We start from the raw sequence: 11,371 nt of genomic DNA, 5'->3' as shown, positions 1-11,371 counted from the left end.
TGTAAATAGATTTCTCGTGTGATTGATACAGGACTGTTAAAAAATGTAAGAAAGTAAAACAATTTTTCTTTTTCTCTCTCTAAAAGTGGAGAGGGGCCTGTTGAAGCGGGGAGTTTAATATTATATATTATTGTAATTGAAAGATTAAATTAAAAAGTATTTTGTATTTCAAATAAAAACTTAAAAGTATTTTGTATTTTGTATTTCAAATCGAAAGGTTGAAAGTATTTTGTATTTTGTATTTCAAATCAAAAGATTGAAAGTATTTTATATTTTGTAATTCAAATACTAAGATTCCTAGTATTTTGTATTTTGTATTTTAAATACTTTAATGGTGTATTTTGCCCAGCCCTGTGTACAACACAGTACCCTCTAAACAGCTTTTAAATAAAGTTACCTATTTACTCACAAAAAAATCTCAAACTTAGGTATCATTTTAAGGCCTCAGTGATGAGACCCCTTAAGCTAGCCTGCTATCAAAATTCGAATTCCAAAATAGGAAGAAAATGTATAACTTTACAGAATAAGAAAATGATATGGTAATCTTGGAAAATACTTGCCAGGAGCATTAAATCTGTCGATAGCTTCTTGACGCTGCGCACCCGTTATATTGCCGTCTATTCTTTCGTACTTGTATCCTTCGCCCTCCAAATAATCCTCGAGGATATCCAACATCTTCGTCATTTGAGAGAATATGAGAACTCGATGCCCGTCGTCTCGCAGTTTCTTAAGCATTTTACTCAACAGAACCAATTTGCCTGCCGCTTTAATCAGAGCCGACGTCTCGTAACTTCCGTTCGGCCCGGTCGGCGCCTCTTGCGACGCGGCGGGGAACAAATACGGGTGATTGCAGCATTTCTTGAGATCCATCATTATATTTAACAATGACACTTGCTGACCACCTCCCTTCGGATTGAGAGCCTCGAAGTTTCTCGTCAGTATGTACTTGTAATATTTCTTCTGCATCGGCGACAATTCAACACGTACGATAAATTCGGATTTGCTAGGCATGTTCTATAAAGAAATATACTTGTTGTAACACGTTAAAATGTAATAATTAATTAAAAGGGATGATTGTATTTTTAGAGATATAATCTCTCTCTGAAACATTCTCAAATAGTCGAGACTGTGAAGATTTTCGTATTGCGGCAACACAATCTCTGCACAGACGATTACCAACCTTCAATACGTCAGCTTTCAATCTCCTCAGCATGTGCGGACCGAGCATCTCGTGTAGCTTCTTAACTTGATCTTCCTTCGAGATGTCCGCGAATTCGTTTTGGAACGCCGCTAGATCGTTGAATTTGTCGCGACATAAGAAATTCAACAGGTGGAACAATTCCTCCAAATTGTTTTGCAGCGGGGTACCAGTTAGCAAAAGTTTATACGCAATGTTGTAGGATGCCAGTAATCTGAAGAACTTGGACTGATTGGACTTCAATCTGTGAGCTTCGTCCACGACTAATACGGCCCAATCGATGGAGCCTAAACACGCCGAGTCTATCGAGATGAGCTCGTAGCTCGTGAGCAAGACGTTGAACTTGATCGAGGACGACCGGATCTTGGAGGCGCGTCCGCTACGCACGGCACCCTCTTCGAACGACAATTCATTTTCACGAATCACGATACGGCTGTCCTTGTCGCCTGAATAAAAGCAGAATATTTTACCATTAATATATGTATCTCTCGAATGCACGCGACAAAAATTTTCATAACAAAAAAAAGAAGACGATACCAACCCACGTAAGTAACGCAGTAGAAGTCAGGTGCCCAGGTCTCGAATTCACGCTCCCAATTGATGATGGTGGACAAAGGAACGGAGACCAAAAAGGGCCCTTTGCAATGGCCTTCTTTGTACAAGGAATACAAGAATGTTATGGTCTGAATGGTTTTTCCCAGGCCCATCTCGTCGGCCAAAATCGTGTCTATGCCTTGGCCCCATGAATATCTCAACCAATTTAGACCCTGTAAATTAAGAGTTGTGTACAAATGTAATGCGAATATAAAAAAGTTCGAAAAGACGGAATTTTAAGGAATCTCACCACCCCTGAGGTTTTAGAATAATATCTTAAGTTTGGGATTTTTTTGTGGTAAATGGATAACTTTATTTAAAATCAGCTTAGAGGACATTATATTGTACATATATAAGAAACCAAAAAAATATTTTTTTATTTTTCTTATGTCCAAAATGGCGGCGTACTGGCCTACACTTGTGGAAACCCTTTTTTTTCTGTCAAGTTCAATTTTTCTCAAAGTGGCAGCTATTTTACGAGACACTTGTATTGACAAAAATACAAACTTTTCGTAAAAATAGCTGCCATTTCGAGAAAAATCAATATTTTATGATAATTTTTAAAATAATTTTTTATCATAATTTTTAAAAAATCCCTACGTACTTCTATAGCCTTTAATATGTAGATAATGAAAATTCTTTGTGTTTTGCTCAAGGTCAAACTGTGTGCTTGGAATCCTGTACACCGATTTAAAAAAATAGAAAAAAAAGGAATTCCACAGGTAGGCCAGTACGTCGCTATTTTGTACATAAAAAAAAATAAAAAAGTATTTTTTTCTAATTTCTTGTATATGTACAACAATATCCTCTAAGCAGATTTCAAATAAAGTTATCTATTTACCCATACAAAAATCTCAAACTTAGATATCATTTTGAGACTCTAAGTGTCATGACCCCTTAAGAGTCCATTCTACCTTGCAGCCCGAAAAAGAAGGTAATTTTTGGGATTTTTTTCGGGAAAAGTGATCAAGATCACATACTTTATTGTGTTTACATCTTATTTGTTGTGTTTTTTTCTTAAATTTGTAATTTTCTGAAGTCAGTTTGTTGACTGTAAGTCTATGCAAAGTTCCAGTGAAGAAGCCTTTTCGACTTTGAACATGGTGCCATGGTGGAAATACTGCAGGTCGCACCAGTCATGTAAAATAGTTAAACCAACGATTTTTCTGTTCAAAAAGAATGTCTCTATGGAATAGACCACGATAATTGATCTTGCATGAAAATTAACAAAATGGCGGCCATTTGAAAAAAAAGTTCGATTTTTGGCCTTAAATTTTGCTCTTATTTTTGCGATAAAAAAAAATATTATTGATATAATCGTAGTCTAATTCTATACAGACATTCTTTTTGAACACGAAAATCGTTGGTTTAACTGTTTCAGATGACTGATGCGACCTACAGTACTTCCCCCATGGCGCCATATTCAAGTTTCTTCACCGGAACTTTGCACAGACTTAGAGTCAACAAATTGACTTTAAAACATTACAAATTAAAGAGAAGAGTACAAATAAAATGTAAAAACAATGAAGTGTGATCTTGATCACATTTCTTTCGTTTTCGAGCCACGAGATAGAATGGACCCTTAATATAACTCAAAAATTTACCTCTAATTGATAATGATGCAACTGCATTCCGGTTAGATCCAAGTACTCTGGCTGTCTCTCGTATTTCTTCTTGAGATCCGTCGTGGGTTTGTCCGGCGGTGGTGTGTAACGTTTCGGCGTTCTCTCCTCGTCGTCGATCAGCTCGCGCGTTTTGGATTTCTTGCCTTTACCTGGATTGCATTTTCACACTTCGTTTACAAGGGGGCACTTGGCGCGAGTAATGAAAAATTTGAATCGCAAGTAGCCTTCTCGCTCTCACCTTTCTTCCCTTTACGCGACGAACTGCCGTCGCAACAGTTGGCGGCTCTGAGATCCAGGTAGTATTCTATAGCCTGCTTCAAGCCGGGGATATCCGCGTGCTCGTCCTCCCACGTTGCCTGGTCGTAGCCGAGCTCCCGCCACTTGACAAGATACGTGGCCCGGCCGTCTCTCTGCAATCGATGATTGATCACCCTGTGAACCACCATCCACTCCGGACGTACACCGTAACGATAGAAACGCTCCTCCAAATTGTAATCGTCCCTATTGGTGGCGCCGTCCTGCTCCTTCAAACGCTTCACACGAGTGTCACTTTCGTCCAACGGTTCCTCCAATTTCGGTGGTTCGTCCATATCATATTTACGATAGTAATTCCTAATCGCACACAAAAATGTCATGTTATATAGTTACAATATACAATTTACATGTACAGAATGGGGGTACTCAAATTTTGTAAAAGAATTCCCTGAAAAATCCTGGATTTTCCAGGAATTTTATTAAAAATTCCAGGTAAGATTAGAGAATTTTTCAATACAGCTTTAAAATAAATTAGACACTAAAAGTTCTAAGGAGGATGTCTCGTTTAGAACGCCGAAAAATAGGTAATTTTCGCGAATTTTTTAAATAAAGAAAAGTAAAGTTGATCTTTCCATAACTGTACGGATACTTTACTGAATACTTATACAAAAAAAATTTTTTTATTTAAAAAATTTGAGATAACGTCATAGCAAATAAGTGATTAAAACGCCTCGCTACTGGAGTTACAGAATGGCAGGCAAAATAGAGCCGGTAATTTCTGTCCGAAACAAAAAAAAGCAAAAATATTTTTAATTTGTATATAATTGTATAGTCGATGAACCAAGAACATGTTTAAAAAGTGTAAAACTTTTAGGACTTTAAAGAAAAAGTGACACTTATGAAAAAAAATGTTTACTTTCTTTGTGCAATAAAAATTGTTTAAATTAACTTTTTTAAACACGTTCTTAGTTCATTTAGAATGGTTGACAATAATTTAAATAAAGAACTTTAAATGAAGTCGATACGTCAAATAGTTTTTTCTATTTCGCCCGCCAATTTGTAGCTCCAGTAGCGAGGCGTTTTTAATCACTTATTTGCCATGACGTTATTATCTTCAATTTTTTAAAAATTTTGTTTGTATAATATAAGTATCCAGTAAAGTATCCGTGCAGTTATGGAAAGATCGATTTTACTTTATTAAAAAAAATTCGCGAAAATCACCTATTTTTCAGTCCTAAATCAGATGCCTCCCTCAATCTTCTCATACGTACAATAATTGCATCTCCATGCAAAATTTTTCGAACGTAACGAAAGAAATTTTGTATGGAAATGTAACATACATATGAAGATTAAATTGTTTCAAGTTCTGCGTTAATAGTCTTTTAATGCTTGATTTATTATTTCCGGATTTTTTAGATTGAAGAGTTTATGTAGTACATGTCAATTTTAAAATAAATTAACTTTCAATATCAGGGGCCCCCGATATGTGGCCACGTTTACTTTGTAAAGGGATAAAATTAAATTTAAAAGTAAAAATCAAAAAATTTCCCGATTACCAGTAATTTCCATGATTTTTAAGGGTAAAAATGAAATTTCCCGAGAATTCCAGGTTTTCCCGGTAGTACCCACCCTGATGTACGTAAAATTACGCGAGTGATATTGTTGCTATCAGAAGATTCATACCTGTACATAAGAGGATGAAAAACGTCAAGCTGCAGCTCTGTTATCCAATCGCAATGCCAGTAAGACATGTCGGCCCACTTGACAAAGAATTCACGCATCTTTCTTTGCTTAGGCGCAGCCTTGCTCGTGGATGGTTCCTCCGATGGAGTATCTGAGCACTCTTTCCATCTCCAGGTTAATATTTTTGCAACTAAAAACAGAGATTTAATTACAAGGATAAACCATATATTTACGCGCATCTTGAAATGTCGTCTTCACTACACAATATAATACAATAAATAAAATTACTCGTAATAAATATTCTATATTCTATATTCTGCTGATAACGACGTTACCTCTTCCTCTTAACGGTGGGCAAGAGCATCTAGGGCATTTCCAGTCGCCGTCGGGGATCTCCGATAGTGGTGGGTTCAGACAGTGTGTGTGATATGCGCTCGTACAGCTGTCGCAGCACAGCAATTCCCCGCCGTCCTTGCACACTCTGCAGAACTCCATGTGCTCGTCGTCGTCCTCCGCCGCGCCTGGCGATACAAAAACACAATATATAGTTATCGTCCGCTGGACGACGAGCTGGAGACTCGTTTTAGAAGAGGAGCGGAGGAGAGTCGAGGCCGGTATCGGGGAGGGTACGGGTACCTGCAATACCTTCTCCTTCGCAATGGGCACAGCTCCACTTCCCCTCGGGTGTCTCCTCCATCTCGGGCTCTAGGCACACCAAATGGTATGCTCTAGGGCACGTGTCGCACAATATAATCTCGCCGCCTTGTTGACACACCTCGCAGTAGTCCTGATGGTCAGTCTATAGAGAGCAAAGGAAAAACAGAGAAAAACCGAAAAATAATTATTCCGCTTTGAACGAAGGTGAAGTAATTTACTGCATGACGGAAAGGGTGTATCGATCGAAATTAAGATACGGATAATTAAGCATATATTTAAGCATATATTTAAAGCGTGTCGCATAAAAAGGAATTTATGCAGCTTTAAACATTGCAAGAAACGTCTATAATTATTTTTTAAGGCAGAGTCAGACAACGTAGCATATGCGTTCTTGCGAATTTCTCAAAATGATTCCACCTACTGCGTAGATTTTCACACTGCCGAAACCCTTTTGAATTTTGCACATTTTTGTTATAAAAAAAACGCGTCATATTTCCCTCCCGGCTGAGTTTAAAAAATTTGTCCCGTTAGTTGCCAAAGATAGCTCTACATTGGAAAGATTTATTATATGCAAATATTTAAAATGGAAATTATAAAAAGAATCGCAGCTGCGATAATATGTAATATTAAACAAGCACAATGATTAGACATGCGTCGACGAGCAAAATTATAAACGAAATCTCCAAGCCTTTAGTATGAAGAAAATAATTATTATATGTGTGACAAGTCCATGATCGCAAGCATGTTTTAAAAACAATAATGAACGCATAAGCGGATGCTGCTTAACTCTACCTGGAGACCTTCCTCTCCATCCGGGAACTTGGAGGTTGTCTTTGTCTTCTTCTTCTTTTTAGTCTTGTTGCCAATTTTGGTCTTCGCCTTTCTGCGAACCGGTGGCTCGGCCGGCGGTTCCACCCCACTCTCCTCGACGGTGCCCTTGCTAGCCTCGGCACCGGGAGTCTCCTCCGCGTCGGCCAACATTTGCTCGAACTCCATGTCCGAGTCCGCCGCAGAACCGGCGGCACTACCCTCCGCTTCCTCGTCCTGGGCAAATTCAACAGAGCCGATGTAACCCTTCATGGTCGCGCTTTACAGTCACACGTGTGTCATACTGGGACAAAATGACCCGAGCTATTTTTTTTTAAAGTGTTATCAAATCAACAGTAGTTTGTTAATTATTAACTTTAAAAAATTACGGTATACAGGGTGTCCCGAAATTCGCGAATCAAAAGATTATAGCAAGACTTCGAAAAATTAAGTAAAAAAAGTTTTTTATTTTAAGCAGTAATTTTTTAGATATAAAAGTTTAAATTTAGCCAATTATAGATTACGATTAAACGCGGAAACATGTCCGTGTCGATAGTGTTGGTAGTTCGCGCACTTCACGCGCGTAATCTATAATTGGCTAAATTTAAACTCTTACGTCTCAAAAGTTACTGCTTAAAGTAAAAATTTACAAATAATTTTCTTACTTAATTTCTCGAAGACTTTCTTGCTACATTTTGATTCGCGAATTTCGGGACACCCTGTATAATTTCAACCTTCGAGAAAATAGAATAGCGTTTTAGTGAAAAAAATTTAATCTTAACATTAAAAAAAAAATCATAAACATATTACTTAAAAAAAAATGAGTTTTTTTATTTAAAAAATCATAACTTTTTAATATTTTTGAATAAAATTTTAGCCTAATACTCTTGATATGATGTACTTTTAAGAAAAAAAAAAAGTATAATTATACGTGTTGCAAAAAAAAGTATTTATTTTGAAGATTTCTGAAATTTCTCGGGTCATTTCGACCCAGTGTGGCCATAAAGGGCTAAAATAAAAATCGATTTATGCCAGGAATCGATTCAAACCGGAAGGGTCGCACATACCGAACTGCCTCGTTTACGCTTTCCAAGCTTGATCTTGAGCGTCGGTACTTTCGACGCCTTCTTCCCTTTCTTCGCTCTTGAACCTCGCGACTTTCTCTTTCTATCACTGTCCTCGTCGTCCTCCTCCTCCTCCTCGGCCTCCTGCATAGCGCCGCTCCGATTAGCTCTGGCGTTTCTACTGTCGTCGTCCACATTCGTGGACGACACGTCCGCGTCTGGTTGCGTGTGCGGATTCAATTCGGAGAAGTCGCGCCACTTGGCCGCCACCAGCATCATAAGTTTCGACATTGGGACCTAAGAACGTTCGAGAACGAGGTTTGTTTAAGTGAAAAAAATATGTAATATCAGAGGACGGATTGTCATTGCAACGCACCTTTGGATTCTCTTTCGCCAGGAGCGGTCGGACGTGTTGTTGGAACAGCTTGTACGTTGTCAAGTTCTGGAAATCAGCGTCGGAATACTCAATCTGCACGTCCGTCAGACCGAATGTATTGCACACTTCTTCGATCGTCGGCATGCCCGTTGTAGGCTCCTGGCTCTGAGTGGTCGGCGTGTTGTGGCTGGAGGACTTTCTGGACGACGACTTTCGGCTCTTCCTGTTCACCGCGTAGTCGCTATCCTCACCGGCCGCGTCACCGCCGCCGCCACCACCCGCCGCCTCACCGCCGCCGAAGTCGCTCTCCTGAAATTTCACGTGAAACGATTAGTGCCGTGTACGAACACACCGCTCCAAACTGAACGCGAAGACAACGATATTATGTATATCGTTGCGTAAACGAGCGAACGTGTGTATTATGCAACTGTGTCTCGCTTACATCCCCAGAATCGGATTTTTTCTTTTTCTTCTTTTTCTTCCCCTTCTTATCCTCGCTACGTGCTTTTCGCTTCTTTCCCTTCTTCTTCTTTCGCTCCTCCGGCTCGTAATCGTCATCTTCCTCCTGCAAAGAATAATTTTTGTTCTTAAAATTCCTGGAATCATCGAGTACTAAAGTATTCAGATCGTTATCGAGGTGTCGTCATAAAGGTATAATAAGATGGCAGCGTACATGACACTCGACAGCTATGAATTTTAAGTATTGTCAAAGTAAGACTGTCAGGGAATGGAAGGTTACTTTTTAACTAGTTATCGTTACTGTGGTTACTAATTTTTGAAAATAACTCGTTACCGTTACTTAAAAAAATAACGATTCGTTACTTTTTTAATGCCGAAACAAGATCAGTCTAAATAATTTAAGATGCAATTATTTGTTTTAATATTAATAAAAGCAACAATGTGACACTAGACTGATATTTAAAGTACAACTAGGAAAATGAAAGCCTTTTCGATACGAGCTAGAGCTCTCAGCTTCGTGCTCAATATTTCAAAATAAATTTATATATAGGTACATATTCAATTTTACAAACTACGTGTCAATTAAATTTTCAATCTTGAAACACATTTCAGCTGAGATTTTTCACAATAAATTTTTTAAAATATTCTAAGAGGCATATAACATAAAAATATCCTTATTAAATTACTTGTCAATTTAATTTGTGATATTGATTGACTTATGGCATTCTTGAGATGTCATAAACCAAACACAGAGCCATATTAATATTTTAAGACATTATTTAAAACAGTCTTAAAATAATAGTAAACTATGTGAATACCAGCTAAAAATTGACGATTGAATATATACATACAAAAATTTTGTCATAAATACAGAAAGTTCAGAATACAAAAAGTAACGATAAAAGTAACTGTATAATACGTTACTGTTACTGAAAAAATGTAACTACGTCACTGTTGCAGTTATCAAAAAAATAAAATAACGCCGTTACCAATCTGTTACCTTAAAAAAAAGTAACTGTAACAGTAATGGCGTTACAAGTAACGAGTTACTTCCAATCCCTGGTCACTAAGACTTACTAGTCTTTGAGATTCTTCAGCATCAGATGACCCATCTACTTGCTGGCCAACAGTCGATATCTGCCCTCCAGTCTCGTCCATGTCATCCTCTCCTAAAAGAAAAATTACATTTATTTCCAAATTTATCATCGTAAAGTCTATTTTCTATCTTAGTAATTAGTCTCATTTGTTGTATTTCCATCTGCGTAAAGAAAATTTTGCACGGATTTTACTTCTTTAAAGATAAAAGGAGTCGTTAAACCGATCGATTTTAACAAAACAGCCTTGAAAATAGAATAACGTAATTGACTTGGAGCTTAATTTTTTCCCCTCGTTAAAAATATCCGTGTTTTTATTTCACTGCATTAATTTCACAAAATTTCCTTCGCATCGAATGCAATTCCTCCTCACAACCTGCACTCTCGTACCTTACGAATAATCGAGTCGTAAACTTTCGAACCAAGTTCCGAGCAACGATCCGAGATTGACTGAATTAAATGGTACACCGATGTGAAATCGATTAAATTTGCATAAGCGAATAACTATTGCGCTCCAGCAAATTTCTCACTGAATCTCACTGAGCCTCGGACTCTCGCACACAAAGGCACGCGACAGCGGGCCGAGTTCAATCGCACTCTCGACGCGGCGGCGGCGTATCCCTTAACTTAACAATGTACTTCACGACGAGGCGCGCGGAGACGAGATTCCTGGGCACGTTCGCAGGTGTGTATCGTAAACGAATGAAGGTGAGAGAGAGAGACGGCGACGGCGACGACGTCGTGCGCGAGATCCGCGAGTCGGCGGCGGCGACGGCGCCGGTCTGGGAAGCCTCACCACTTCCTCGCGGGAGCGCGAACTTTTTTTCTCCTCCGCTAATCAACGTTCCGCGAGTGCCTCATCGCGAGTGTACATCCGCCATTTTCTTTAATAGGGCCATACGTACGCTACGTACATTTGACATACGGGCGCGCGTACGCGCCGCGCGCGCGCGCACGTGTGTGTGTGTGTGTGTGTGTGTGGCGCGCGCGCGCACATTTACGTGTGTGTGTGTGTGTGCATATTTACGTGTGTGTGTGTGTGTGGTGTGCACATTTACGTGTGTGTGTGTGTGTGTGTGTGTGCATATTTACGTGTGTGTGTGTGTGTGTATTTACGCCACGCGCATAGTTGCGCGCGCGCGCGCGCACCGTCGGCGCGCTTAATTTCCGCCTGACGCGGCTCGGTTACACGATTCTACCGAAGGACACGAGATCCAATCCGATCGCGAAATCCGTTCACTCGCGAACGAACTTTTCTTGTCCTGGGCCGCCACCGCCGCGGCGGCGGCGGAGGAGGTTAGACGCCGGCTGGATCGGCGCGCGCGCGCGCGCGCGCGCGCGCGTGGCCCACCTGCGTGCGTGCGTGCGTGCGTGCACACAGCGACGCGCGAGTACGTGAAACGCGGATCCATAACTCGCGTTTTTTTTTCTTCCCTTCTTTCACGCGCGGACGCGCGTCGTAACATGGCGCAAATGCAATTATGCCCCCGTCGATTGGGGAATCGCGCTCGCGGTCTGCCTCGAGAGCGGGATGTCAAATTTTTTTTTTTTTTTTTTTT

General features: G+C 39.7%; 1 protein-coding gene across 1 annotated transcript in view; it reads right to left on the bottom strand.

The window, feature by feature from the left end:
- The window catches only part of LOC105456470 (chromodomain-helicase-DNA-binding protein Mi-2 homolog), a 27,638-nt gene that overhangs the window by 13,858 nt on the left and 2,409 nt on the right, over window positions 1–11,371 (bottom strand). Inside the window, exons 2-14 of the mRNA XM_011700530.1 lie at window positions 9,796–9,887; window positions 8,702–8,824; window positions 8,260–8,568; window positions 7,887–8,180; window positions 6,805–7,056; window positions 6,001–6,154; window positions 5,691–5,876; window positions 5,356–5,545; window positions 3,656–4,029; window positions 3,397–3,566; window positions 1,740–1,965; window positions 1,181–1,644; window positions 561–1,014 (exon numbers count right to left, since the gene is read on the bottom strand). Of these exons, the coding sequence (XP_011698832.1) occupies window positions 561–1,014; window positions 1,181–1,644; window positions 1,740–1,965; window positions 3,397–3,566; window positions 3,656–4,029; window positions 5,356–5,545; window positions 5,691–5,876; window positions 6,001–6,154; window positions 6,805–7,056; window positions 7,887–8,180; window positions 8,260–8,568; window positions 8,702–8,824; window positions 9,796–9,887 (3,288 nt within the window). The remainder of the gene's footprint in view (window positions 1–560; window positions 1,015–1,180; window positions 1,645–1,739; window positions 1,966–3,396; window positions 3,567–3,655; window positions 4,030–5,355; window positions 5,546–5,690; window positions 5,877–6,000; window positions 6,155–6,804; window positions 7,057–7,886; window positions 8,181–8,259; window positions 8,569–8,701; window positions 8,825–9,795; window positions 9,888–11,371) is intronic.

Source organism: Wasmannia auropunctata, unplaced genomic scaffold, assembly GCF_000956235.1.
Source record: "Wasmannia auropunctata unplaced genomic scaffold, wasmannia.A_1.0 LD335662.1, whole genome shotgun sequence".
NCBI lineage: Eukaryota > Metazoa > Arthropoda > Insecta > Hymenoptera > Formicidae > Wasmannia > Wasmannia auropunctata.
The sequence above is the reverse complement of the archived record's forward strand: the minus strand, read 5'-3'. Positions and strand labels throughout refer to the sequence as shown.